We start from the raw sequence: 27,704 nt of genomic DNA, 5'->3' as shown, positions 1-27,704 counted from the left end.
CATCAGTGACCATGAAATGAATAAAGCCGTAGCCTTGTTAATTAAGAGCTGGGAGGAAATTGGACCTTAATGGATTTCTCGGTGTCACTTTGTGGAGGGTCGTGCAGGTTCGCAGAGCTCCGGTGCCGTCGCCCAGCCTCTGAGTGAACGATCTGGCATCTGTGTTGATTTCCAGGAAGAAGCGGAGAAATCCTTTGCCTTGTGTAAGGAAATCTTGATGTGTCTGTAACCTCGTGTGAGCTGAGTTTGCGCTACAGAGAGAAAGCAGGCTTGTGCCGTTCTCTGCTTTACGCTGGAAGGACCGGGCATGGTGCGTTCTAACAGAAGGGAAGCGCTCTATGTAAGAAGGGGCAAAGTGGAAGCCACTTAACGATCGCTAAAAAGAAAGAGACAAAAAAAAACATATGTAAAGCAGGAAGCTTGTTTTGGGAGAATTCGCTGGCATTTGCGTTACTGCCAAGTGCGGATCACACACTGGTGTCTGAACAGGCAGGAGCTGGGCTGTCTGACTCGCTGCGAGATCGCACAAGAAGCAAAGTGGACATTCGGAGGCACGGTCGGGGCTGCGATCTTTTTAAAGGTTCACTTTAAGACAAACGACACCGAAGCCGATTCCTCTAGTCCTGCACACCAAGTAAATCCATCCTTCCTATGCCTTCTGAGATGGGTCTTGGATGACTTCTGGTGATCTGATCTGACAAGTGCCAGCCCTGTCCTTTGCATGCCCCCAGAGCAACTTGCTCTGCCCTCTCTGTCCACACCGGTGATGCCATGCCCCGCAACCACGGTGGAGGTGACGAGGGAGGTTCCGGGCTCTGGATGAAGAGCAACAGTGGAGGGAGAGGACGAGGTAGGGACCGGTATTACGGCATGAAGGATGTGGAGTCCGGTCGAGGGAACAGGGTGTTGTTGAACTCGAATCGGGGGGACGGCTTGCTCTTGCTGGGGACAGGAGAGACAGCCAGGGCAGGTGGAGGAGCAGGAGGCACCTTGCAGGAGAGTCGCAGGGGGAAGCAGGGAGCTCGCATGAGCCTTCTTGGAAAGCCACTATCTTATAACACCAGTCAGACCTGCAGGAGGAACGTCAAGTACCGGAGGCTCCAAAACTACCTGTATAACGTGCTGGAGAGACCCAGGGGCTGGGCTTTCGTCTATCATGTCTTCGTGTGAGTACATATAATCACTTTTTTTTCCTCTTTCCAAGTCGAGCTCCGACATGTTTAATGCAAAGTGATTACTGCTAAACATTGTTTTCTTAAGCCCTTTAAAATTGGAGGTCATCAGTCATGAGTGCACCCCATACCTATTACATTATGGCTGCTAATTAAAAAGCAGGAACTCCATTACTACCTAAATTAGCCCTGGGATGCTATATTTAGAAACCAGGCATCCATGCTGTCAAATGGATATGTAATCCAGATACGTATAACTTTTCATACATTCATTGGTGGTGGGAACAGTCGATATGCAGTAGGGTATGGTACCTTTTACAGCTTTATGTTGTGTCACATGTTTGTGTTACTGTGTATAACACACACACACCTGTCTACACAGGGCAGTGGAATTGTTTGTTCTAGCCTGTGCAAAAAGGGTTGTGAAAGGGTTACACTTGATGCATGCTGCATTAGTGTTGTTGCAGGCACTACACATTCTGTTGTGTACACTGATGTGTGAGTCAGCCCCATCACTTGTGTAAGGCCTGAAGACAAGTGAAAGGGGTTTCTGAAATAGTAACTGGGCAGTTCCAGAGTCTTAGAAGCCAATGAATAGCAAGACTGTTACTTGTGGGTGAAAGAGATGAACTAGGAAACCACTAACTGTTGCTGATGGTCTGGAAGTGTGTGTGACTCAGAGCGAATGCATATGCTGCCAGTTCTCAGTAAAAAGTGTCTCCAGCTCTTATCTAAATGGAAACCTCCTGTGTTAGCGTCCGCTTCCTTCCTCTTTCAATCATCTGTCGATGCAATATAGATCTATAACGTATATATATATATATATATATATATATATATATTACACACGCTACTGTTCAAACGTCTGGCGCCACTTTGAAATTTCCTTGCTTTTGAAAGAAAGGCAAATTTTGCCTAAAATAACATGAAATGGATAAGAAATACAGTGCAGATATTGTTGTAGCTGGAACTGGCTGATTTTTAATGGAATATCATCATAGACGTACAGAGGCCCTTTATCAGCAGCCATCACTCCTGTGTTCCAATGGCACGTTATGTTGGCTAATCCGGGGTTAAGTTTAAAAGGCAAATTGATCATTAAAAAAACATTTTTGCATTTATGTTAGAAATGTCCTTGTTTTCTGTAAAAACATCTAAGTGACCCCAACCGTTTGAACATTTGTGTATATATATATATATATATATATATATATATATTATAGTCTGTTTTAATGGTTAAATGCCTTTATCACAAATGCTGTCTGCTAAAGCCATTACTACCTACATCTGAGCTTCATTAGTTGATTGAAAAGTACAGTATCTGATTTCCATAAGGAAGTATATTTTTTGAACTGGAACGATGCCATGGCAAATAACTTCCAGTGTCCGTAGTGCTCTCCCTTTCATCCATTCATTTTACGTTACTATACTAAGTTACGAGGATGATGCACACGCGACATACAACTGTTTGCTCAGAAGCTGGAGGTGTAGAAAGCTACGGTGCTAGCAATACATCTGGAATTTTTGTATCTCCATTAAATTCAAGGGATATTAGTAAGACGCAAACATGTCTAGACATGAAATATATTCCTGAAACAGTGGACTGCAAATTTCCCCAGTTTTGCTTGCTAACTTCCATTGACCTGAAAGGAGGCAATCTAATGAAACTGATTAAATGGAGCTCTCTGCAGCAAGAGAATAGATGTATCTGTTTTTCACTAAGCTGGTTTGGATCGCACAACGATAAATCATAAGGCATTTTAATGAAGAAAGCGTGTAGATTTTAGTTTGGGGTTGCAAATAAAAATAATTTGCAATTGATTACATTTGCAGCCACAATATTGAGAATTTCTTTTTAATTTAGACCATCTGAATTGCTTATAAGACGTTACCGATTAGGAGGAAATTGCTCCCATTGGAAGAAAAAAAAAAAGATTAAAAAAACTTGGGATCCTTGCCCAAACCTATAAACCCAATGACATGATACATGTTTCTTTAGCATTAAACCCCCTTGTGGGAAGTGTTTCATTAGTGTAATTCAATTCAAATCAGTCACGAGCCTGCATGTGGCATTGTCATATACCTCCCAAGTGTCCCAGGTTTAGGAATGAAAGTCCTTCTTTTGGACCCAGATTATTTTGACCCACTTGCTACCCTGATGTACATAGTTTATCAAACCCCATTGCTCTCTAGCCCTACAAGTCACGCTTATTTCTGGTATGTAAGCAGTGGAAAGGTTGCTTATAAATGTATTTGTGTCCATATGTATATTCTTCCTAGAAATATATATATATATATGTGTGTGTGTGTGTGTATGTATATATATATATATATATATATATATATATATATATATATATATATATATATATATATATATATATATATAAAGCTAAACAGGTTCAGTAAAGCATCATCCCCTAACCAGATCCCTAAAACAAAAGTATCCCTCCGTGGACATTGCTAATGTTAGGATCTAGGTTGCTGCTTTGCTGAAATTTTAATGCAAAATTCATTTTGTGCATTACAAACCTTGTTCAAACTTTAGAAATACAAGGTCAATGAAATGATGAAATGTTATGTTTGTTTGGACTCTACAATGGCTTTTTGTTTTGGTTCGTTAAAGTTATGTTGCAATTTAAAAGTATACAAAACTCCAACCTACCTTTTTTAATGTGCCTGTACATTTAGCATTGTACTTTTTAATATGCAAGCAGATCAAGCAGATCAAGGGCAAACGCCACTTTTATTTTATACCGTCACAAATAGGCTCTGAATCACGCTCAACAATTCATGTGTTTTCATAGATCTCTTTGGGATTCTTTTCCATGTTCCTGCTCTTAATCCTGAAAGGGGAAACTAAGCAGTATAAGTGATGCTTCTATTTCATAGTCATGTGTTGTTAGAATTGACTTGAGAGGGACAGTAAATCATGTACAGTGTCACAGGTGCTTCCCAGCTGAATATATATATAGAGAGCACAGCGAGTATATTTCTATTTAAGGTCTGCCCATAATGTCTACCAGACCTCATATTTTATTAGTAAATCCAGTATAAAGATTTTTTTTCTGTAGATCAATGTCCTACTACTTTTTCAAAAAAATTTAAACATCACAAAATGCAAACTGGTGTTTTCTCCATTTACTTTGGTAGCGAAAGCAATCGGCGCAGTAAACTTGAGTATTTGTGCCTTTTTCAGAAAATTGGCTTGTCTGCTAGGCAGGATTTCCACAGTGGTGGTGTTAGCATGCATGAAGGCCCGTGAACTTCGGTGAATGTCATCCCCTGGCTGCCACAGGGCTTCTGTGTATTACTGGCATCTCCGACTGCCAGGAATATACAGCCGAGCCGTACATGCAAAAGTCAAACTGCTTGCTTCAGATCTGCAGCCGCAGAACTGACACGTTCAGACCATGGTGACGTCACTGGGAGGACACGCATGGTTAAAACTGCATAAACTGTGACTACAATAAAAAGTTTAAGGGCTTGTGTAAACTGTGAATTTATGGAATGAAGTGTAAGGGGAATGTCAACAATCAGGCAGACTGTGCATAATGAGCAGATGATTGAAAACACATGTTTACGCTGCCCTGAAGACTCAAATGTTTCTAATGATCTCGAGGTTTGCTACTGTTTCCCCCCGCAATACTTGCTTGTCATTTTCTTTACGGACGTTCGGAAATGTCAGTGCACTCAAAGTCCTATCAATTAAAGTGAACTTTATTTTGACGTGTCATTTTTTAATAAATTGCACTGTATGGTAATGTATCCATTTTTTAACCACTTTCATTAAAGAGTAGTTCATATCCAATAAATGAGTTTTTTTGTGCAGTTTTATCCATATACTCGTTCAAACATAATTTTTACTCACAGCCCCAAAGCTTTTCAATTGCTTATCATAAATAATGTGCATTACCCACAAATGGGAATAAGCAGCCCTACAGATTGCTTTATTTATGCTTAGTCATTTGAAAATTGAGTTTGAAGATGTCTTTTTAATAAATTCATTCTTGCAATAAAATTTAATTTTGCAAACTACCGTAATTAAACAATGCTATGCCTGTGGCCTTTTTTCATTATTTGAACGTATAATAGAGGTATAGTTACCTATAATAACAGAAAATAACAGATATTATACATGGTGCGCAGCATTATATGATTTGGTTTATGAATATATTTACAATTTGGTTTTAAATAAAGGGGTGATTTCTAATGATGAATTAGGTGCCAAAACTGAGATAAAACTGGCCAAAACAGTGATTGCGTCAATAGATATGTGATTGTTAGAATTTTCCAGGATAGGATAGTCATTCAAACCAATTAACTTCCAGTACTTTTGTACATTACCCCAGTACATCCACTCATGTACAACCAGTCAGGCCACAATTAAAGGCAATACCAATGTTTTTACAATGCACAATATATCTCAGTATTTTTTTGTTTGTTATCCATTTAAATTTCGTATACGGGAATATATAATATGTAAAGCTGTTAATTTTCCCTGTTTTATTACGCTTGAACAGCGGGTGCATGTCAAGCCTGGTAGGGCTAGTGTGGGCTCTAGCCCTGGACTGGCCCAGGTTGTCAGAAGAGGAGTAGTATGAATCCAAACGAGCTAAAGATACCTCCTTTGATCTTTGTAACTGGTAGGCGAGCCTGGCTCAGATGCAGAAACAAATCAATGATATATAATATCAAGATATTCATCTGTGATTTGGCCAGGAGAATCCAAGCAGCGAGGGTCTTTCTGCAAACAGGTCAAGGGGAGCTGGGGTTCATTACTTAAATAAATAACAGGTTGCCATACCTGTAACTGCTACAATTGGGTATGGTTTGTGTATAAACATCGTTCGTATTTGTAACATCTGTAAATGTGTTTTCCTATAAACACTGAGAATCAGAAAAGTATGTCTACTCACTGTTTTGAAAATATGCTTTAATTATTACTTACAATTTTACATTGCCCAAAACGCGATAGTCATACAATAAACTCTTTGTATTTTAGAGACAGAGACCATTTCACAGATCCTACAGTTTAATGGTACTACATATTCATATAAATACAAATACATAAAAAGAGCTTTCATGCCATTCATTGCAGAGGGGAACAAACCACTGCAAACTGTTGATCTAATTTTGTATCCTATTGCTGCTCTGTGAAGTGAACATGGAGCACTCCAAACCTGAATCTGCAATGTTGCCAAGGCAATGCTTCAGCAACCTTTCCATTATAAACTATGTGTTTTTAACCCCGATGTATACCTCTTGCAAGTCGGTTAGCAACAGGTTCTGCAAAGGTCAGTATATCATGCCAGGCTTGGTTTTATGCCAAATAGGCTCTCGGCAAATGTCTGCCCGATGCTCGCATATGTAACAGGTTGCCAGCTCGACTATGCTATCTAAAATTGTTTTTATTAGAGAAGGTTAGGAATGGAAGCAGTTAGCTTTGCAACTTGGCCCTCCACATGATGGCATACGTTTATCTGGTTGTATACAAACAGTAAGGACATACATAATACAGAAAGCATGTACTGAAAAACATGCATATTGAGTCGCATGCAAACATGCTTATTCAGTTTCATTTTGTAATTAAGAAGTGTGTCGTTGCATGTTAACATTTTTCTATTGTGGTATTTGAATAAGCTTAACTTATACTGTATTCAGTTGACAGGGCGAGCATGGCAGTAGACCATAGATCTAGGTAAATGACTTCACCTGTGCAAATCAGTGATGTATACACCGCTAGCAAATTTACACAGCACAACCGGGTTAAAGAGGATCAGTCAGCCTTAAAATAATTCTGCAGTAAACAGGGCACATGGTATAATATATATACTGCAATAACAATTTATACTGGTTCAGCAGTTTTTAAGGTATTTTTCTAAAACACATTTACACTTGTCTACCCTGGAGCTCTTTCTGCTCCACTGTTAAGAAGTCTTTCCATCCAATGGAGATTGCAAAAGAAAATAAGCCAAATGTTGAGGGGACGTGCTGGAACATTTGAGATAATGATGCTGCTCACAGCTCCGCAGCTGGTGCTCTATCGAGAGAGAAAGCTCTCTTTAGTGAGCCCTGGATTTAAAGTTCTACAGTGGCACATTCTGGTTTACTTGGATCAGCGAACAGCATCCAATGGGAAGATTACCAGCTGTTGGTGAGATACAGCTCCTTCATTTCTCAGCTGCATTTAATCCAGGAAAACACAGGTTTACAAGTTGCACTACCTGTGGCTACGCGAGCATTTGTACCACAATGATAATACTCATACCATTGGGACTCTAAAGAGGATGAGGTCTTCCTTTCTTCCTCCATAACACAGCAGGGAGGGAATGGGGCCAGGTACAAAGATTGATCATGAAACTAGCTGAAAAATATATAACATAACATGTTTGAGGTGTGCTAGTTTGAAATATTGGATTATCCTCCAGGACTGATGTGGATTCTTCCTTGTGATAAGCACAAACATTAGGCTTAGTATATAGTGAATCTAATTGGGCAGTGGAGAGTTAAGTTTTTAAATTATTATTAACAGTTCCGCATTAGCCTAGCATGAATTATATTGTTGTCACATTCGTGTTCTGAATGACCTCCTAATGGCAAGAGACAAGGGTGATTATTCAATACTAATTCTTCTAAATCTGTCAGCAGCGTTTGACACCATTGATCATAAGATTCTTATTGAGCGGCTGCAAGACCTATGCGGGATGGGAGGCACAGTTCTAACATGGTTTAAATCCGTCCTCATAAACAAGTCACTGAGGGTATCATCAGGAATGTGTTCCTCAGCTCCCACACCACTAACGTGTGGAGTACCACAAGGATCCATTCTATCTCCCACTATATTTGCCATATATATGCTGCCACTGGGGGACATCATCAGACAACATGGATTAAGATACCCCTGCTATGCAGATGACACGCAGCTCTACCTTTCCTTTACACCAGGAACTAAGGATCCAACATCTCTTTTCAACAGATGCTTAGCTGATCTCTTAGAATGGATGCAAGCTAGCTGGTTAAAGGTAAATCCTGATAAAACAGAAGTCCTGTTGATCAGAGGACAAAGGATAACTGATACTAACCAAACTGGCATAGAATTTGGGGGTTCAGAGCTACTCAGGTCAAGTGAAGTACTCCTTGACAGTGGTTTGTCACTTAAACGTCAAATCTCTGCTACAACAAAATCTGCCTTCTTCCACCTGAGGAATATAGCCAAAATAAAGCACCTAATCCCACTTTAGGATACTGCCACCCCAATGCACTGTATGTAGGCCTCCCAGAAAAAGAACTTCACAAAGTGCAGTTGGCTCAGAACGCAGCAGCCAGACTATTAACAAATCAACCCCGCTCATGCCATATTACACCTATTTTATAGTCTCTCCACTGGCTTCCTATCAAATGGAGAATTCACTTTAAGATTGGTGTGTTGTCATTTAAAGCCCTAAAGGACCAGGGGCCCTGTTACCTGAAAGAGCTATTAACACCCTACATCCCTGCTCACCCACTTCGATCCACACATATGCCTCTTCTCTCAAAACCCAAAGTGCACACAAAATCAGTGCGCATTCTATCATGCTGCTCCCACATTCTGGAACTCTCTACCACTGTCAATCAGAGAGGCCTCATCTTTAGACACTTTTTCTCCCAATCCTTCAGATAATTCAATCTTTTTTCTTTGTATGCATATACCTGTAAAGTGCTTTGAGTCCCATCGGGAGAAAAGCTCTATATAAATACTTGTTGTTGTTATACTGTATATGATTATGGCAGAGTTAGCCTAGTTGTGCAAATAATGCACAAATTTAGCATTATATAATCCGCCAGTGTCTGGCTATATAGTATATTTAAAAGGATCCAAAATAATTTACACAACCTTTAATATGAATTATGACCAGTCCAAAGGCTTCACTACATTTCTGAGAGTGATGAATAGCTACAGTAGTTTTGTTTCTCTAGACAGGCACTGTTTTATTACATGCAGCTAGATCAAATATGAGATTAAAGGCAGCCTGTCATTAAATATGCTGTAATCTATCATACCTTTACCATCTAACATGTAAGAGCAAATCTCTGAGTGATGCAAATAACCAGTGTCATTTATTTGCAAAACAGAAAGAAGAAGGTAAAGACAGGCCAGGTTCTTTAAGTCCTTCATAATTCATAGTTAAACCCATGAGATGGCTCTCCACTAGATAAATGAGCCATGGAGAAGCTCCACAGAATGTGGAGGACTCATTTGGACTTCATGTACTCATGAACTCCCTGTTCCAATTTTTACATTTTGTCAGTTTGTATAAAATTCCAGGCTTTCCATCGCTATATTCTTGAGAAAAGAAAGTCTTTCCTATTCTCTTCTTTATATTTTTAATTATTGTTATCTTCATGCCTTTGTCAATAAATCTTTCTAATGCTTTACTGTGCTGTTGCGTTGTAGAACAATGGCAGAGGATGGTATGATTAATGAGTTCTGTAACAAAGACAAGAGGACATTAAAAATCAATGATTAAATTTAATTTGTTATATGTGCTTTCAGACGTTGTAGTTTTTAATCTTTTAATGTTATTACCAATAAAAAGGCCATTTCGCTTGAAGGCTTTATTTTTTACATTTCATTCTGACTTTGCATTAAGTAATGTATAAAACTATTGCTTTACACATTTTCCCCAATGCCTTTCCTGATACCTACCTTGAAACTGGCGATTGCGAATAAAACTGGCTTTCTGTGCTTCTGTGCATCACTTCACCAAACCCGACTTTGCTTGTGGCCCCACAAACTCTTCAGAAGTGCCATTTTCTTAGAACCGTTCACTACTTTGTTCCAGTCTATGCTTAACAGAAGGGTTCTGTTAAATGAAATAACCAAGCCTACAGGCCTAGAGAAATGTACATTATGAATTTCATTTCATTTTTAAGTTACAAATACAACTCTTTACATCAAAAGACAATTCTTCTACCTTTTTTGTGATTCTATGGTACCATTGGTACTGCTACAAATACCTAACCTTGTCTAGTATCTATGGCTGTCTAGGCAAATGACTAACCATGAAGAGTGATTACTCGTCCTAGAATGTCAGGCCTGAGGTGTTGGAAGTGGTCTTAATCCCTTGCAAAACTTAATGCAGGTACTCTAGTTAAATGGATAATTACAAATGGCTCATAGGCAGGTTATAGTAATTTTGTTTAAAAAAAAAGTGAGAAAATGGGCATATATCTGTCCATTGTTTTAAAGTACCAAAATATAATTATCTCACATGTAAATAATATCTTCTAAAATCTCATGCAAGGGGCTAGGATGGCTTCAGCCTGTCAACCTTGCCCTAGATGGTAACCTTGCACAAGGTCAAACCAATCTTGGATGGCATTAATAATAATACAGAACTGGCCGCCTGAGCCAACGTTTAAGCACTTCTACCTCCTCATTGTCATTGGATAACACCCATAACAAACCACAGTAGGGCCTTGGTCTTGAGGGCAGGTCTGGTTTATTCATGGGATTTAGCTTGGCATTACTTAAGCTTTTGGGGGCATTAGTTTTAGGACACATCTAAATGTAGCACTGAAGTGATATAGGCATTACATACTGTAGCTATGTGATAGTGATTCAAATACATTTCTCTTAATAGCAATTATGAAATACATTCCTTCTTTATTGATACATGATGATACAGTTAAGTGCACCAGTCCATGATACCCGATAAATAATACTAATAGAACCAGTTTTAACAATGTGTGATCAAAACTAGACCTTCCGCTCTGATGTCAGTGCCAAATTAATTGGAAGGCATTTTCCTCAAAAAAACATGTTTTCTGATCAGAGTACATTTGAAAACAGGACATTCTTTGTAAACCAGGACAGATGTCCCTCTACACATAAGACAGTCTAAAATCTGACTGAAAGCAAATACGTGTATATATGTATATATATATTTTTTTTAAGTATATTTGGAATTCACTTTACTACCACTGACTTGAGATATCTAATGGAATGTTACATATTAATTAGTGTTGGGTTAATGTGCAACACCTACACACAGATTTATAGTGAGATAAACATCAAGAAGTGAGAATGGATTTAAAAAAAACTTCAATACCATTGAGAGAGCAGGATGGTAAACAAAGATGATCGCCAACTGCGTTTAACTAATTGTCTATATAGAAAGAGTGCCAGTTTTAAATTGCAAATAGCATATTTGGCACATGGAAATGCCAAGATAGCTGAGAAAAGCAGCTTACTTTATTAATGTAGTTTCCTGAAATGTGGAGGGTTGGTGTATATCCTGATATGCTTTTCTCACTGAAATACAAGCAATAGCCAAAAGTATAGAAATTGTAACATTGTATCCAGTTATGTGTTTGCCAATGTGTTAAGAACCAGTCACCTTTTTTAGACTTTTTAGACAAATCAATACTTAAAGATTGTTAGAAAAAAAAATGATCACACTGTATTATATATATTTATTGGATCTAATGCAATATATATATATATATATATATATATATATATATATACACATCTAATGTTGTTGAGATAAATAATGGATTATATCAATGTTTTCCAGACTGTTCCATCCAAGGATAGGCATTGACATGGTTCATGGCAGACATTTTCACAGTAACTGGACTTAGCAATATCATTACCGTATTTGCTCGATTATAAGACGACCTTGATTATAAGATGACCCCCCAAAATCTGAATATTAATTTATGAAAAAAAAGCCTTAATATAAGACGACTTTTTTTTTTAATAAAAGCTATGATTGAGAAAAATATTTTGTTTTTATTTCCATTTTTTTTTCAACTTGCCCCCAACCCCAGTTATTCATATCTGCCCTCCCTCCTCCTCCAAACTTACCGGAGCTTCTGAGTCCCTGGTGCGTTGTCCGGGCAGCGTGTAGAGTTCTACGCGATTCGCGTAGACAACTTCCGCTGCAGCCGGGAGGAGGTGCGTTTAGCAGCGGGGGTTGTCTGCGTCCATCGCGCAGACCTTCCCCGGCTGTCAGAGATCACGGGGAACGCCCATTACTCTTCTTTCTTTTTATCCCTTCATTTTCTCCCTCTGTTTTCTCATTCTATTTATCCATCTTTTACTTATATGTCTTCGCTCCTCTTCTTTGTCTTTATTGATTCCTTTTCTCCCCACTTCTCTTCTCTCTCTTAACCCCCTCTTTCTCTTAATATCTTCTTTCTATATCTACCCTTTCTCTTTTATATCTCTCTCACCAGGATATGGCATCATATGACAAAAATAGCACACCTCGCATTGTCTTTTTTTTTGGGATGGTTAGAGGGAGATCCATGATCTCCCCAACAGACCCTGTTCCTACAGCGGCAGGCATTCCACTCCACCTTTGGAGAGAGCTGTCAAGGTGGTGGCAGACACCAGTGTGCGTGTACGGACAATTTGCCAATCCCTGCTCCTATCCTAATTCTTCAGAGAAGCTCTATGGTTTTTTTAGAAGTGAAAATTCATTAAGAATAGTTACATTTTAAAATGGGAGTCAATGTTATTATTTTATTCATATACCTTTTCAGCTGTTGAAATCTAGATTATTGTAGCATTCTTGGGGTATTCCATGTATCATCCTGTAATCTTGTATGGCAAAGCTGTATGCAAGTCACCAAAGGTATCTGGAAATATAAGCCAAAAATGAATCATTTTAGATTGTTTATAATTATCATCGATAAAGTATGTTCTAAATCTATTTGCCTTTTGTTAAATAAACGCTAAGGGGCTTTTCTGCTTTTAAATGTATACTTACAATGAATTGGTTTTTTTTTCCCAACTGTAGCGGATTTGCAAAACACACGTCTGTTGGAATAGGCTTTACTGCAACTGTGAAGCTAATTTGCCATGTAGTGTGTAGGTTTGAAATTGCCACTTTTTACATTTAATGGAATAAAACATGCAGCAGAAAGGTGTCACGCTGCCTTTGTAAATGGAAATTTACATAAATCCTTCCATCCTTACATTATGTCTTTTATTTAAATGTTCTTGGGTAGTTGCCACGCAACGCCCCAAAGTCAGGGTTTGGATTTTTTATATTTTTCCCTTCTTATCTTCTCACCATGTATGAGCCACATTCTGAATGCTAGACAATCTTGTTTCCACTGTAAGTAACAGCGGGCATAAGCGTGAGTGCCTGAGGTAATGAGTATGACATAGCAAGACATAAAGTGCAGGCTGAAAGATTTTTACCCGTGTATATTTTGCTATGGAAAAAAATGTAGGATGCCATGAGATGTAACTGTGAAATTACATGGACCTCTCCGCAGGTCAGGTGTCACTGCGGCCAAGTCTGAGAGGTCTTCTTATCTTCACCCTGAAAGAAATACATTGAGCTACTTGATGATTATTTCTTGTATTTGATTTGAGCAGTGTTTAATGAGTCAATATCTTGAAAATTGTGTCAAGAGGTGTACCAACGTTGGAAAATGCAAGAGAGCTGAAAACATTTTTGGGCCAGGCCCAATGAGCTGCTGTTTCGAGAAAATCTGGGTATGCCCTGCCTAACAAATAGATTATAGGGGAAAATTTATTTTGTCATTTCACTACTAGAACTGATTTATTGCTCGTCTAAATTGCATTTTAAGTACCAAACATGGTTGTTAATGGGGTAAAAAATGCATGTGTGCCATTATAGGAGTTTATACTAAATGTAGATATGTTAGAATTCAATATATTTTCCAAAAACATGAGCTGTTGTATATCATACTGTGTTTTATTATCACATTGACAAGATTCAACAGCTCAATAATTCTTAAAGTTAAACCCAAAGGGTCTTTGACACTAAAAGGTTAAAAGTAAATCTGCTTTGCAAAACATTATATCTGGCACTGAAGCTTCTCTCAGCATTTCATATAAGAATCTCTTTGATATATAGCAGTAGATCAATGTTAATAGAATTGATTTATTTATTTACAGTCAGCCTAGGCAGAACAAGGGGGGGGGGGCTGGGCCTGAAGCCCAAACTATGGAGAATTCCAGGCAGAGGTTGACAAAGCTTCAGTATTGGCCAGTGGACCTTAAGTCCTCTTATCGGAGCTTTGTAAGACCTTACCTTTCCAAGTCTTTTAGATTAGCAAGCGTAATACATTTAAATGCATTTATTATCTGTTAATAAGTTAATTGGAGACTATTTTCTTAAGACGATAAATTGATTCTGTGGTCAGCAAGCAAATAAAAATAAATCTACATTCTAGAGTAAAACCTTAAAAATTAAAGTGATTCCTTGTGGAATTATTAATAATAATACCATTTAAATTACATTTATAAAAAATTGTTCAGGCTATAAAATCAGCCCTGTCTAACTTTTTTCTACTTATTATCACCTTTTCCTGGAACCCGGGCTGGATATTCTATAATGTGGATCACATGCACTATTACATATGCACACATCACTTCTTCATTTGTTTATGCAGTTATGGTAAACATTATGGGCACTCTTAAATATGTTGTACGTCATGTACAATATCTACTAAAAAACTGCTTTGGTTTTATACACACATATACACTATAAGGACAAAAGTATTGGGACACCCGATCATTACACCAACAGGGACTTTAATGATATTGCATTCTAAATGCATTGACATTAATATGTAGTTGGTCCCCCGTTTTGCAGGTATAACATCTTCCACTTTTCTGGGAACGTTTTCCATAAGATTTTAAAATGTTTCTGTAGGATTTTATGCCCGTTCATCCAGTAGAGCATTTGCGTGGTCAGCCACTGATGTTGGGCGAGAAGGCCTGGCTCACAATCTGTTCCAGTTCATGCAAAATATGTTTGATGGCTCTGTGCGGGCCAGTCAAGCTCTTCCACACCAAGCAAGGTCCATAAAGACATGGTTAGATGAGTTTGGTGTGGAAGAACTTGATTGGCCCACACAGAGCCTGGACCTCTTTAAAGGTTAATGTGAACTGTGAAAAGACACAGCTTAACACTGACCATTAAATATGGTGGAGAATCTGTAATGTTGTTGGGCTGCTTTGCTTTCCTTAGTATTGGAGGCCCGCTATAACTGAAAAATCCCAATATCTTACCCTATTGTACTTGATTGTACTTGCTTTGTAATATAACAATTTCTGCACATTGATAATTATACCAAAAAAAAACACAATAAAGGATACAGATGTGTGCAATTTTGGTTCCAGTCCTTTATCCCTATTGTTTATTTGTATTGTTTGACATATATTATTGAAATGCTAATATTTCACATTATTGGGTTGCATTGAAGAACGCATTTCAGATGCTATAATGTCATGTTTCTTGCGGCTTTGTTCCACATTTAAATGCCTTCTTGTGAATTCTATTCATACAGATTCATAAATGGTGAGGTTTTTTTTTAACTTTAGTTTTCATTATGTGTGATACCCTCTTGAAGAGTGATATTTTTAAAAACAAAAGCAAAATGAGATTAAGCTTATGTTTCCATTTTCCACTGCACACAAGAACACACCCACATGCATTTTATTTAAAGTATGAACAGTATGCGACCTTCTTCAGAATTACTATACTGGAAAACTGGAAAGTACAATATAAACAATGGGAGGTAAATACAGAAATCCTTGATAACATGATTTCAATTTGGTTCTTTAACTAAACCTATTATATAGCACTTGTTATCATTGTAAATCTGATACTAAGTGCTGACTCTTATCTTCTGATGCCTGACAAGATAAGTTGTTTTTTTAATGCTTTACTTGGGTCAATTGATATCATTTCAGTATTTTCTAAATCTGATCTCTGCATTATTGCTGGCCATGTTTTTAAAGGAGTGAACACAAAGGCTGAACTCCTGACAAGTGTCCACCCAACATGACAGAGGTGGTGGTGCTGGTGATGGTTTGGTGTCTTAGGCATCCTCACCAATAATAATGCATGTTTATGTTTTGTTAGAACTGTCATCCTTCAACCTATGACTGGGGTCCATTGTTCTTCTCCTTTTGGTCCAATTTTCATACCACTGGCTGCTTAAAGTGGTTCCCTTTGAAATCATACATATGGAGGGACTAGTTACAGACCAGAACCTCTGTATAAATACACACCCTGTATTCTAGAGCTGAGGGTTAGGGGCAAATACATGGTGGGGATTCTGCAGACTCAATGCATTTGCTATGGTCAAAAGCAATTACTTAAAGGGACCATTAAGCTGTCATATGCAGGGTTAACTTTACTGTTCCAATGTGTGTGCAAGCATACGGATGTGCGAATACCTGTGGTGCAGCCTCACTGTCCCAGGATTTAGCTGATGTTAACAAAAGAAGAGTTTTTAGGTGAAACGAGGCTCAGTTCACTGAAAGGGGGAAACTTGCCTTTTTTAAATTAGTGCTAAATTTAGACTTTTTGGGCACCATAAACAAAATGTTTCCCGGGGAATCAACATAACATGAAATAAATTATTTAAAATCTATTGAACACAACATATTGACTCACATTTGTGAAAATTAGCCTTGGTCTAGCACTTCCATTTCAGTGTCAGGGGAGTGGAGGGGAGGGCAAGCAGTGGCTTATGATGCCTCTGTCACTTATCATTTCCGTTGCTTCCATTGGCACTTTAAGATGTTAGAACTTTGTACATTGACACCAATTTGGCACTGAGATGGTTAAAGAGCTCTTCTGGTAATATGCAAATTCGGTTAAACAGGTTGGGTAACAGGGTGAGGGATGCTGACAGCCCTTTGCATATACATTATGCATGTTTTTTGTAAATTTTGTTAGTTCACTCTGGAATAAGTTCCTGGATATGCAAATATGTTTTATTTTCTTTCCTTTGTGAAAAGCGCAGTTTCTATCAGCGAGCCGCCACATTTTGTGTGTAATATCGCACACCTATTAATGGAATCTATAAACAGATGACTTTGGTCTTTGTGACTGTGAGGTTCTACTTTACTGTTTTAGTTAAACATCTTGTAAATTTATTGAGCCTTTTTTACGGTAGAAAGAGGTTTTCGTTAGCAGATTTATTTAAACTGGTGCTTTTCTCATTTTATGAAATAACCTTAACAATAAATGGTCAAATTCCAGTTTGTCATGATATTTTAATTATTTGTTTTAAAAGTTACATAATGATAGTGAAATAATTTATAGTTGGGGTTTTTAGTATTTGTTTCCGAATATTTCTAACTTATGTCCCCTTAGAACCCATCCAGCACCAGGGCTATTTTGCATTACAGGGCTTTCCTGCTTTTTCTATGTCGCTCTTCAACCATAACTTCTCTTTTCCCAACTGGTATAACCGTACACGCAATATATATATATATATATATATGTATATGTACACACACTATATGGTCAAAAGGAACTTTTTATGACATCACATTCTAAATGCATAGACATTAATATGTAGTTGGTCCCCCTTTTGGAGCTATAACAGCTTCAACTCTTCTGGGAAGGTTTTCTGCATGATTTTGGAGTGTTTCTGTGGGATTTTTTCCCCATTCATTCAGTGGAGCATTTGTGAGGTCAGACACTGATGTTGGACGAGAAGGCCTGGCTCGCAATCTCTGTTCTAGTTCATACCAAAGGTGTTCAAAGGGATTGAGGTCAGGGCTCTGTGAAGGCCAGTCAAGTTCTTCCACACCAAACTCATCCTACCATGTCTTTATGGACCTTGCTTTGCCCACTGGTGTATATATAAATATATATATAAATATATATATATATATATATATATATATATATATATATATATATATATATACACACACACAAAGACTGATGCAGACTTTTCAGACATACAGCGACTATTAAAATAAATGCCTGCAAGTTTTATCATGAGGGATAGTAATTGATTATGCTAACATAATGCATGTTTTTATTTATTCTTTGTTTATAAAGGTAATTATTTTGTGCATAATCCATTGGTTGTGTGGTAAGTATGCGCTACTGTGCCCTGTAAATGTTTCAGAAATGAGTAAGATAATGTTAATGAGACAGTTTACTTCATGGGCTTTGACAGTCCAATGTGAAACTAAAAGGGAATTGTCACATTCCAATAAAACTCTTGTCTATAATGCTAATGAAGCAGAAACAGGTAATAGTGACAGTCCATAATTTCAGAGAAGACATGTCTTGCACTAACTTCACTGTGATTATGCCGCTGCTTTTTATGCAATTATCCTACCTAAAAGAAATGAAAGCATCTCCTTTTGAAAATGACGGAAATACCATGCTTTGGGGAGTGATGTTATAACTAAAAACAATGGGGATCTGTAGCAACCAATCAGTGATAAGGAGGTGCACCCATTGTAAAGGAGCAATTTCTGAGCATGTACAGTGCGGTCTCATGAGATACCCTCCTTGACTGCCTATGTTCAAGCTGACTGGTGGTTAGAATATCACATGTCAGAAGATGTGTTCAACCGAACATGTCTGCTGCATGGTGAGAAGCTAAGTAATAGAGCATTAGTGCATGTAACATGGATCCATTATCATATTAAATTATCTAGAAATCTCGACAATCTCTACACATTATAGTTATTATTATAATAGAACTAATCTTGTCCTGATCCCTATACAGTAATACTTATAACAACAAATGTTACACCTTTAACGCTATGATCGGCAGTAGCGTGATGTGAATTGTGGGCACGTCTAAGTAGCTCCATTAATAGATAATTACTAGTAAATGTGGCATGGAAAGTCCTTTTAATGCTGAGCCTATAACACCTTGCACTGTTTTCCCTTTATCCCCACTTAATCAACCTTTAGTGAATCTAATCCACTGTGTGTTCACAGATCTGAACTGGGAGGGTTCAATACATACATGTTCATGTCTCCTAAAGGCCTGGTAAGCGAGCAGTGTAGTGTTTTGTAATCATTTTCACTCTTCTGGTTATCAGTTGGTTGAAGAGTGAGAAACTCCTTGTATAGGGAGTTTCACTACTTTAAGTCGATATGTGGTGAAAATGTACCGCTAAATCTGGCAACCAACAACGAAAAATATACAACAAAATAACAGCTGTAGGTTCTATTGGTCTTTTCTATATCTAAATGCTGAAAATATCAAGTAAGAAGATATAACACACACATACACTACTGTTCAAAAGTTTGAGGTCACATAGCTGTTCTAACAAAATTGCAAAATGATTTTCTAATGATCAATTAGGCTTTTAAACTTAAACTTGGATTAGCTAACACAACATACTATTGGAACACATAAGCGATGGTGGCTAATAAAGGGCCTCTGGACGCCTATGAAGATATTCCATTAAAAATCAGCTGTTTCCAGCAACAATTGTCATTTACAACATTAACAACGTCTACACTGTATTTCTGATCATTTGGTGTTATTTTAATGGACAACATTTGCTTTTCTTTTAATAACAAGGACATTTCCAAGTGACACATTTGAACGGTAGTGTATATTTTGTTCAGTCCAGTAGTGACATTAGTACTACAATGCAATAATTTCCGCTAAAGATTAGTAAAGTAAACATCACCCAAAATTACCATGAACAAAAGAGGACATTTTCCCTCTTATATTAAGAAAACAAATGCTAGTATTCACCGTTCAAGAAAAAAAAATGTTTTATTAAAGCCGTGTTAATGCCGGAGATTTTAGCACCTGAATGACATTTCATTTCCATAGGTCAACTTTGGCCTTGGTCCTGTGCCAGCCTGTTAAAACTTATGAATGTGATTTTATACAATAATTTACTGACTAGAACAATATTTCCCCAGAGGTAAAACGTATCCAGTCCTTACCATACTTGTAACACACTTGCTTCACTGTATACATGCAGTAAAATGAATTCCTTAGCATTTTACAGGTGTTATCTCTAAATTGTTAGTATAAACTTTTTCATATAGATCTGAGGGGGCGAGTATATTGTGGTTCATAGCTAAGCAGATATTATTGTAACAAAGGTGAATGTGTCTTAAATATGGTTGCTTAAGCACAATGTTTCCTCTACAATTTTTTACCGAGACGTATATAGAATATTTTGTTTTATGTGGTATGTTATTCACAGGTGGGGTCTGGATGCTGCAAAGCCACAAGGCCTCATAACAATGCATGAATGATTTTTGTATACTAACATTTTTTTTCCACGTGATTATGTATCATATACACTCACAACCCAATTTATGTGTTGATGGCGAGTTGGTGGGTAACTTTTGGCCCATGTGGCAAGCCCAGCCAAGTTGCCTGGTCACATTGGGCAATTTATCAATAGGTGAATACATTGCAGATTATTTTACCTAAACTGGACATGTACATTTCTAATAATAAAAATTTAATATGAAAAATAAATACTATGCTAGTTTTGGAGTCAAGATGCACTGTATTTTTATAATTTGGAGAGTTGTTTTCTCACCTCTATTATATACTTTGAATTCTAGGTGCATATTCGCTCACTGCATCTCCCCCTCCTATTCATACATTTCTGTTTATAAAATGAGGACGGTGTTTGCCTTAGGAACGCTAGGGTGCCTACTGTAGCAGCAATAATTTAGCTATTATTCTGGACTACAAGTAGAAAGATTAGCAATATTTTTCTACAATTTTCAAGTCACATTGACTTGATGTTCAAAATAATAGCTTGTAACAGGATTAAATATGCCTGTAACAATTTACGTAAAAAGTCTTGATACCGTGTCAAAAGTACATAAAAATGAAATATTCCTTTATGTGTGATTAATGGTTGGTATTTTGAGTATGTCTGAAATATGATGTAGCCTGGCCTTGGTTTACAACTATACAAAATAAAAGCTTTGTTACTGTGCTATAGCCATTGATGTTCGGAGAACACAGCTTGCCAGGGAAACACCTGTTATTGACTCGGGTTCAGTTGCTTCTGCTTAATCAAGTGCACTTTGTCTTCTAGAAACTCCAGCGTATAACAGACTGAAGCAGATGTAAACTTCCGCTAACGTGTATGGCAATGATGCCTTCAGCATTTATTAGTGATCTCATAGCGGATAGTGCATGTGTTTTCCAGTATAGGTTCCCATACATTTACCTTTTTTAAGCAGCGTTGCTTATATCAATTTTTGGCTCTAATATAGCATATGAGTCAGCTGCAGTTTTCAAAAAGAGGACCATGAAAAGTATGGCAATGTCCCTTTAATTAAGTATTTGGCTCTCTAGGCTTTTAGGCGTGTGACAATCTGGAAGCCGGGGTTTATGAAACACATGTGCCTGGTAAACATAAACTGGCCATTAAAACAAGGGTATGCAGAAACCCTCTCATAAAATATGAAATACCCTGAAGGAAACTTCTTTATTTTTTATGTGAGATATTGACAATATAAGTGTGAGGATTAAATCACAGTTACAATATCTGCCAGGCACCTATGCTTTTGGTATCAGGGGAAAGTGGTCAAACAAATGTTGTTTGCTAAGAAGGTGTTACTTTATATAATATGATATGTTTTATTTATCCAGCAACGGTAATGGCCCCATATTACTTTAAACAACAAAGGTAACTGCCACAAATAAAGTTTTCTATTAGTATAGAAACTATTGAAACATATTGATATTTTTTTTCTCTCATTGAAAAATTGTGTTAGAGACGTTAATTTGTGTTAAAACACATAGATGTTGACTTAACCAGCTGCGGTGGATATCATTTCATTTGTAATAGTTGTTTCTGACTGTCATGTTCTGTGCCTGTCAAAGGCAGTTATATTATTGTAGCCTGTAACAGAGTTATATTTAGATGATAGCTCTATGGTTATTGAATCTGTGAATGGAATATGATCTGTTATCCAGAGCCAGCCATCAGATGTCTTCACTTTAGTTTCTAGCCCTCAGAAGTTTTCTTCATTCTAGTTTAATCAAGTTCAACTCAGAGTGGAAGTGAGGTTTAATCTGAGATTTTTTTTAGGTGTGTTAATATTCAGGCATCTCCACAAAAAGAACCGATGATAATATTTTTAAATGTCACATGATACATGTTAAACACGTAATTATATGTAACCGCAAGCAGCTCTGTATATACGAAGCAACTCTCTGATTCTCCTAATCAGGACTGGATGAGCAATGAGAATTGGCCCCGGCAGACGGCTGATAAATGATGTACGTGCAGCGGCCTGCTGGATACATGTGTCCTCACACTACACTCTTTAAATGTGGGGCCATGTGAATCCATCTGGTGGGCGCACACTATAGGATGGGATTTGTCGCATGAGCGGCAATGAAAGTACATTGGAGGCATCACCTGGCACAGGCCCACAGAGCATTTGCCCGAAGGTCAGCCCAGGCCCGCTCCTAATAAGTGCTTACGTTTCTTCCTGTATTGATATGTGAAGTATGCAGTTTAACTTGCGCTATCGTGTTTGATACATGGCAGAGGCACATAACTTCAATCGCCAAGCATCAAGTTTCAAGGATATCCCTGCCAAGATTGTTTGTCAATCACAGGCCCATTTGTTTTCATTGACATTCTTGTGCTTGGATAATCTTAAAATATGGTTCCAAAAATGTTTCAAAAAAAGGGTTATTAAAATCTATGTAGTCGAAAGCCATTAGGGCATCAGGTCCATGGAGGCGGGAGTCTTTCGCCGCAAAACTGGGGGGGGCAGATTGCCCTCTTGTGCGATCAGGTCCCTTGGTGTGCGTAAGCTTAATGGGCTAGTTACATGGGAGACATCTGATCTCCCCAACCAGCCCATTTACACTCTGGAGGCCCGTGTAGCATAGGCCAACATAGGCCTCCTGACAAATATATGTCAGATTAGGACCCACCTAACTTGTTATTACTGTATGTACAAATTGTTTTTTGATGTGCTTTTTGTTGTATTTTGTTTACCCATTGTAAAGTGTTTCAAAATTGATGGTGCTCTAGAAATATCTCTAATAATATATCGTAACCATACATTTACATTATTGTATTTTAATTATTTCTTTTAGAAGCAGTTGGGAAACTGTTTCTAATGATACATATATACATATAGCAGTAAGTGCTGTAATCAGCGTTTGGTTTTAGTTTTGAATAGATGGGGTTAGTGTTTGACTAGAATTTATCACAGTGGAAAAAAATACACAGTAGTAGCCAATCTTAACCGGCCTTTATTCAGATAAGTAATCTCATTATGAAAAAAATCTACTCATTGTGAAAAATCTGCAAATGCCATTGACAAGCATGTGGTCTTTGCATAATTAGCAAGGAAATGTTACACACACAGGAAAATTGAAAAGATGGAGCAGGGCTACATCTGAGGCTTAAAATGCCAAAAATAAAATGAGCTGATTTTTTTTTTAAATACTGCAAATGTGCCGCTATTTCCAAGCTTCTGCAGATCACAGACTACAAACAGTTAAGACTTCAGTTTGCCATAAAGCAAGTAAGAATTGTAATGCAATGCACTTAAGAAGAATTGCATATTTGCCAACTTTACAATCTTACCAAGTACATGCACAAGGAGTGTTGAACAATTAAAGCCAGAAACATCCATTTAAAGTTATAAAAATATCACTACTACAATCAAACTGAATGTAGATTGGTCTTGCGTGAAAAGGATATGGTGCCTACATAATTAATAGATACATTTATATATATAAGGTAAATGTAAGGTAAATATCTTTAGTGAAGCGCTCTTTTGTTGAGATGTCTCTCAATAATTTCAGCCCTGGTGGAACATGTACTTCCAGCACACAGGGAAAAGAGCATTGGGTCAAAAGTCTAATTTTCTAACTAACAATACAAAAATGTAATGCATGCACTGATTTGCATGTAGTAAAATACATTGGAGGCCATGCAAAATATACTCCAGTATACATTAAAAATAGTGACCACAGTGTCCCTGGAAAGGTGCTGTTATCCTCACTTTTAAAATAAAACACAGCATTAGGAACATCATTCCTATTGCTGTCGAAGATCCAGGCTTTTCCTATAAGTAATTTGTTTAGGGAGGGGTGGCAGTTCACCTGACACTAAACAGGGAGAGGGATCGACCTCTTGGGCGATTAGGCCCCACAATGTGCTGCTGCTCAATGGGCCAGTAACAGGGGAGATCTCAGATCTCCCAAATGGACCCATTTACAAAATGGAAGACAGCACAGCCTCAACAGTCCACATTTAGAGGCTCTGTCTTATATGACATCATATACAGGTGCTCCATAGTAAAGATGGTGATGTCGCTTCTGCATATGTGCTAAAAATAGTAAAAATAATGGAAACTAAATATTTTTCTTTAAAGCAACATACATACCTCCCAACAGCCCAGGATATTGTGGGACAGTGGTGATTCTTGGGTGCTGTCCTATATAGCTGTAACAATTTTACATTTTTACACGCAGTGGGGATCATGGGCTAGTTGGGGAGATCCTCTGGGAGCTATAAAATTTATGGAGGCCGGGGCTTTTCCAATACAGGCTTCCATTGTAGTTTCCATGTTGCCTCCTTGCAACACTCCGCTGTGATCAGGCTCGTTGGATAAGATGGGTAGGTGAACTTGCCTCTGGTTATGCCCACCCATCATTGCCACACTCACCGACACAGGTGTTTTCCAATTTGGACACCTAAAATGTTGGGGGTGGTATGCAAAATATCACGAAAGCCTCCAAGTCTGCAGATGAAGTACATTTATTGGAGCAAAGTGAAACAAACAGAATAGCACAGTTGCACTTGATTTTTCCTTTTAACATAGCAACATTCAGATTTCTCCATGAACTTAAAAAATGGAACACAGGAAAACATTCATAAAGGAAGTCATTATTGTCTCTAATGAACTGTTATTGGATGGAGTAACTTTTACTGTACAGAGGTAATAAGGTCTCTGAATATCTGTATGAGACTGGAGAAGACTTCAGAGCAGCTTTTGTATGTGCAGAGCTAAAGCAAGTGAAACATTGCAAGATGGTAGCCATATGTCCACACGATACAAATTTTACACTTTAGAGAAGAAAAAAATACTTCATACCAGAAATACTTTTGCTACAAAGCATTTCCACTTTCCAAAATTATGTGAAAAGTATTATTTTCAGAGAGCTAAAAACTGCCTGGATAGATATCAAAAAGAAGAAAAAAAAACTGGAAGGATTCTGTGTTCTACAACAATTACACATACACTTATTTGAAAAGACTATATATAGAGCCATACAAATCTCTCACAGTGAAGCCACCAAAATGGGATATAGCGGTTTGAGAGATGAATGCCATACTAGATTAACCATTTGGCATTCAAGGCAAATGTTAATGGGCCATTGGGCTAATGATTTCACACATACTAAAATCACATGACAATATACTTAGGAAGGAAGAACTTGAGTTATAATGGAAATGCAAGGGTTGATTTGTGTTCTTCTCTGTTGGATTATACACACATGAATCCTACAAACTTTTATTGCATGAACGATGGTGCAACTTGGCCAGGTGGTGGATCCAACCAACAATAGCTATATAAATTGTAGAAGCAATGTGCACACTCACTTGGCTAATAAACAATGATATTCAAGAAGGGCTGCTTGAGAAGATCTTTATTTGTTCAAATCACATTGCAACATATAAAGAGCTAAATATATTTGCACAAATAATGATGTTCACAAGCAGCCCTTGTTGAATTTCATCATTTATTAGCCAAGTGAGTATGCACGGGTTTGATGCAATTTATACACACAGGGACCCACTGTTGGGCCAGTGAGCTGTAGATCATCACCTCATGATAAATTATACAAAGCTAGGTATAATTTGATGTATAAATGAAGGTAAACACTTCAAAGGTGTTGATATATGCATTCGTATTGAAAGGTTTTTTTGTCCATATGGCTTAGTTGAAGGTTGGCAACCTGTGGTTTTCCACCTGATATGAACTCTGGTTTGGTGGCCAGTTGTATTTAACAGTAACTTGAATTAAAAAAAATTATTTTCTTGTATGTTTAAAATATTATTTGTAATAAAATGTTGTGTAGTTTAGTTTGTTCTCATGTCTTGCCATTTGAACATAAATTATTGTTTCCAGTGCCCTCACATCAACATATAAACTCACAGATAATTCGAGAGTGGCTGTGATAGGCAGCTACCTTTGCAATAAGTCAGTTAATGTAATTTCATCCCTGCTTGATATTCCACGGTCAACTGTAAGTGGTTTTATTGGAAAGGATTTTAGAACAGCAGCAACTTAGCCACTAAGCAGAAGGCCACGTAAAGTCACAGAGCGGGGTCGCCGAGTACTGAGGCGTATGGTACATAAAAGTCACCATCGCACCATAGCTGAGGTGTTTCAAACTTTCACTAGCATTAATTTCAGCACAAAAACTGTGTGACGGGAGCTTCATGAGTGAACAGATGCGTGCAAGCCTCACATCACTAAGTACAATGCCAAGTGTTGGATCGAGTGGTGTAAAGTACGCTACCACTGGACTCTGGAGCAGTGGATACATGTTCTGTGGAGTGATGAATTCAGCTTCTGTGTTCGGCCCTCAGAGGAGCGAGTCTGGGTTTCTTTTCTACTCTAGCAGGACTGTGCCCCGCGCACAAAGCAAGGTCCGTAAAGACATGGTTGGATGAGTTTGGTGTGGAAGAACTTGACTGGCCCGCACAGAGCCTTAATCTCAACCTCATCGAACACCTTTGGGAAGAACTGGAACGGAGATTGTGGGACACTAAAAAGGTTGGGGGTGGTACATAAAATATAATGACAGCCCCCAAGTCTGCAGATTTACAACTGCATATTAATGTCTCTGTATTTAGAATGCAATGTCATAAAAGTATCTGTTAGTGTAATGGTCAGGTGTCCCAATACCTTTGTCCATATAGTGTATATATATATATATATATATATATATGTTTGTGTGTCATCTACATTCCCTGTATCTCATAGTTGTTTCTGTACTTTCTGTTTCCACACTGTAGTATAATCTGCACCGGAGGTTTAGAATCCCAGGAATAAGTATGTTTCCATATTATAAGCATGCTATCCAGACCACTTCTTTTGGCTACACATTCTTCTTATGAGAGATCTGTATCTTGTGACAACTTTATGAGCTTTAAAGTATTTTCCATGCTTGGCAGCATATGGTTTGTGCCTGAGCACGCTTTGGGTGATGAACCGCAGTATGTGCACCATATGCTTCATATTTCATGGCATATTTCAAATCATTTTGTATTTATTAGAGTTTCAATTGCAGTTTTACAGAAAAACCCAGACTGTTTTTTTTTTTTACCAGACATGCTTTGAAGCAGTTATTGGGTAGAGAGAATTTTGATTCATAGTTGTCAGAGGTGCTAGGCTGTGAAACAGATATAAAGATGTGTCAAGTTTGTACCCGCCAACAATCCTGGGTATCTCCGGTAACGGTCTCTAGGTTTTGGTACATTTGTTACAATATGCTGCTTTCAAATGCTCCTATAATTAAGCTGTGATTGTAACTTACAACTGTCTCATTTGAATTTAGATTCAAAACTCTAAAAACCAAAAAGTCTAGCTCTGGATTATTATTATACAAAAGCGTCCTCGGTTAATAAAGGTACATACATTATATAGGGCATGTACTGTATATGAAGCCTGTGGCATATGCATAAACTCACCACGTAAGTCTGCATCCAGGGAAATTTCCAGACGTTTGAAACGGTCTGGTGTCCTA

The 27,704-nt window shown here is 37.8% G+C and overlaps 1 protein-coding gene across 2 annotated transcripts in view; it reads left to right on the top strand.

Annotated features, from left to right (window-relative positions):
• The first annotated feature begins 564 nt into the window (after nt 1-564).
• Nucleotides 565-27,704, top strand: part of KCNQ5 (potassium voltage-gated channel subfamily Q member 5) — a 242,785-nt gene continuing 215,645 nt past the window's right edge. For both annotated transcript variants that reach the window (XM_053461252.1, XM_053461250.1), the window contains exon 1: nt 565-1,166. In XM_053461252.1, the coding sequence (XP_053317227.1) occupies nt 772-1,166 (395 nt within the window). In that variant the 5' untranslated portion in view covers nt 565-771. The remainder of the gene's footprint in view (nt 1,167-27,704) is intronic.

This window comes from Spea bombifrons, chromosome 3 (assembly GCF_027358695.1).
Source record: "Spea bombifrons isolate aSpeBom1 chromosome 3, aSpeBom1.2.pri, whole genome shotgun sequence".
NCBI classification, from domain to species: domain Eukaryota; kingdom Metazoa; phylum Chordata; class Amphibia; order Anura; family Pelobatidae; genus Spea; species Spea bombifrons.
Note: the sequence above shows the minus strand (reverse complement) of the source record. Positions and strands in the feature narration are given on the sequence as shown.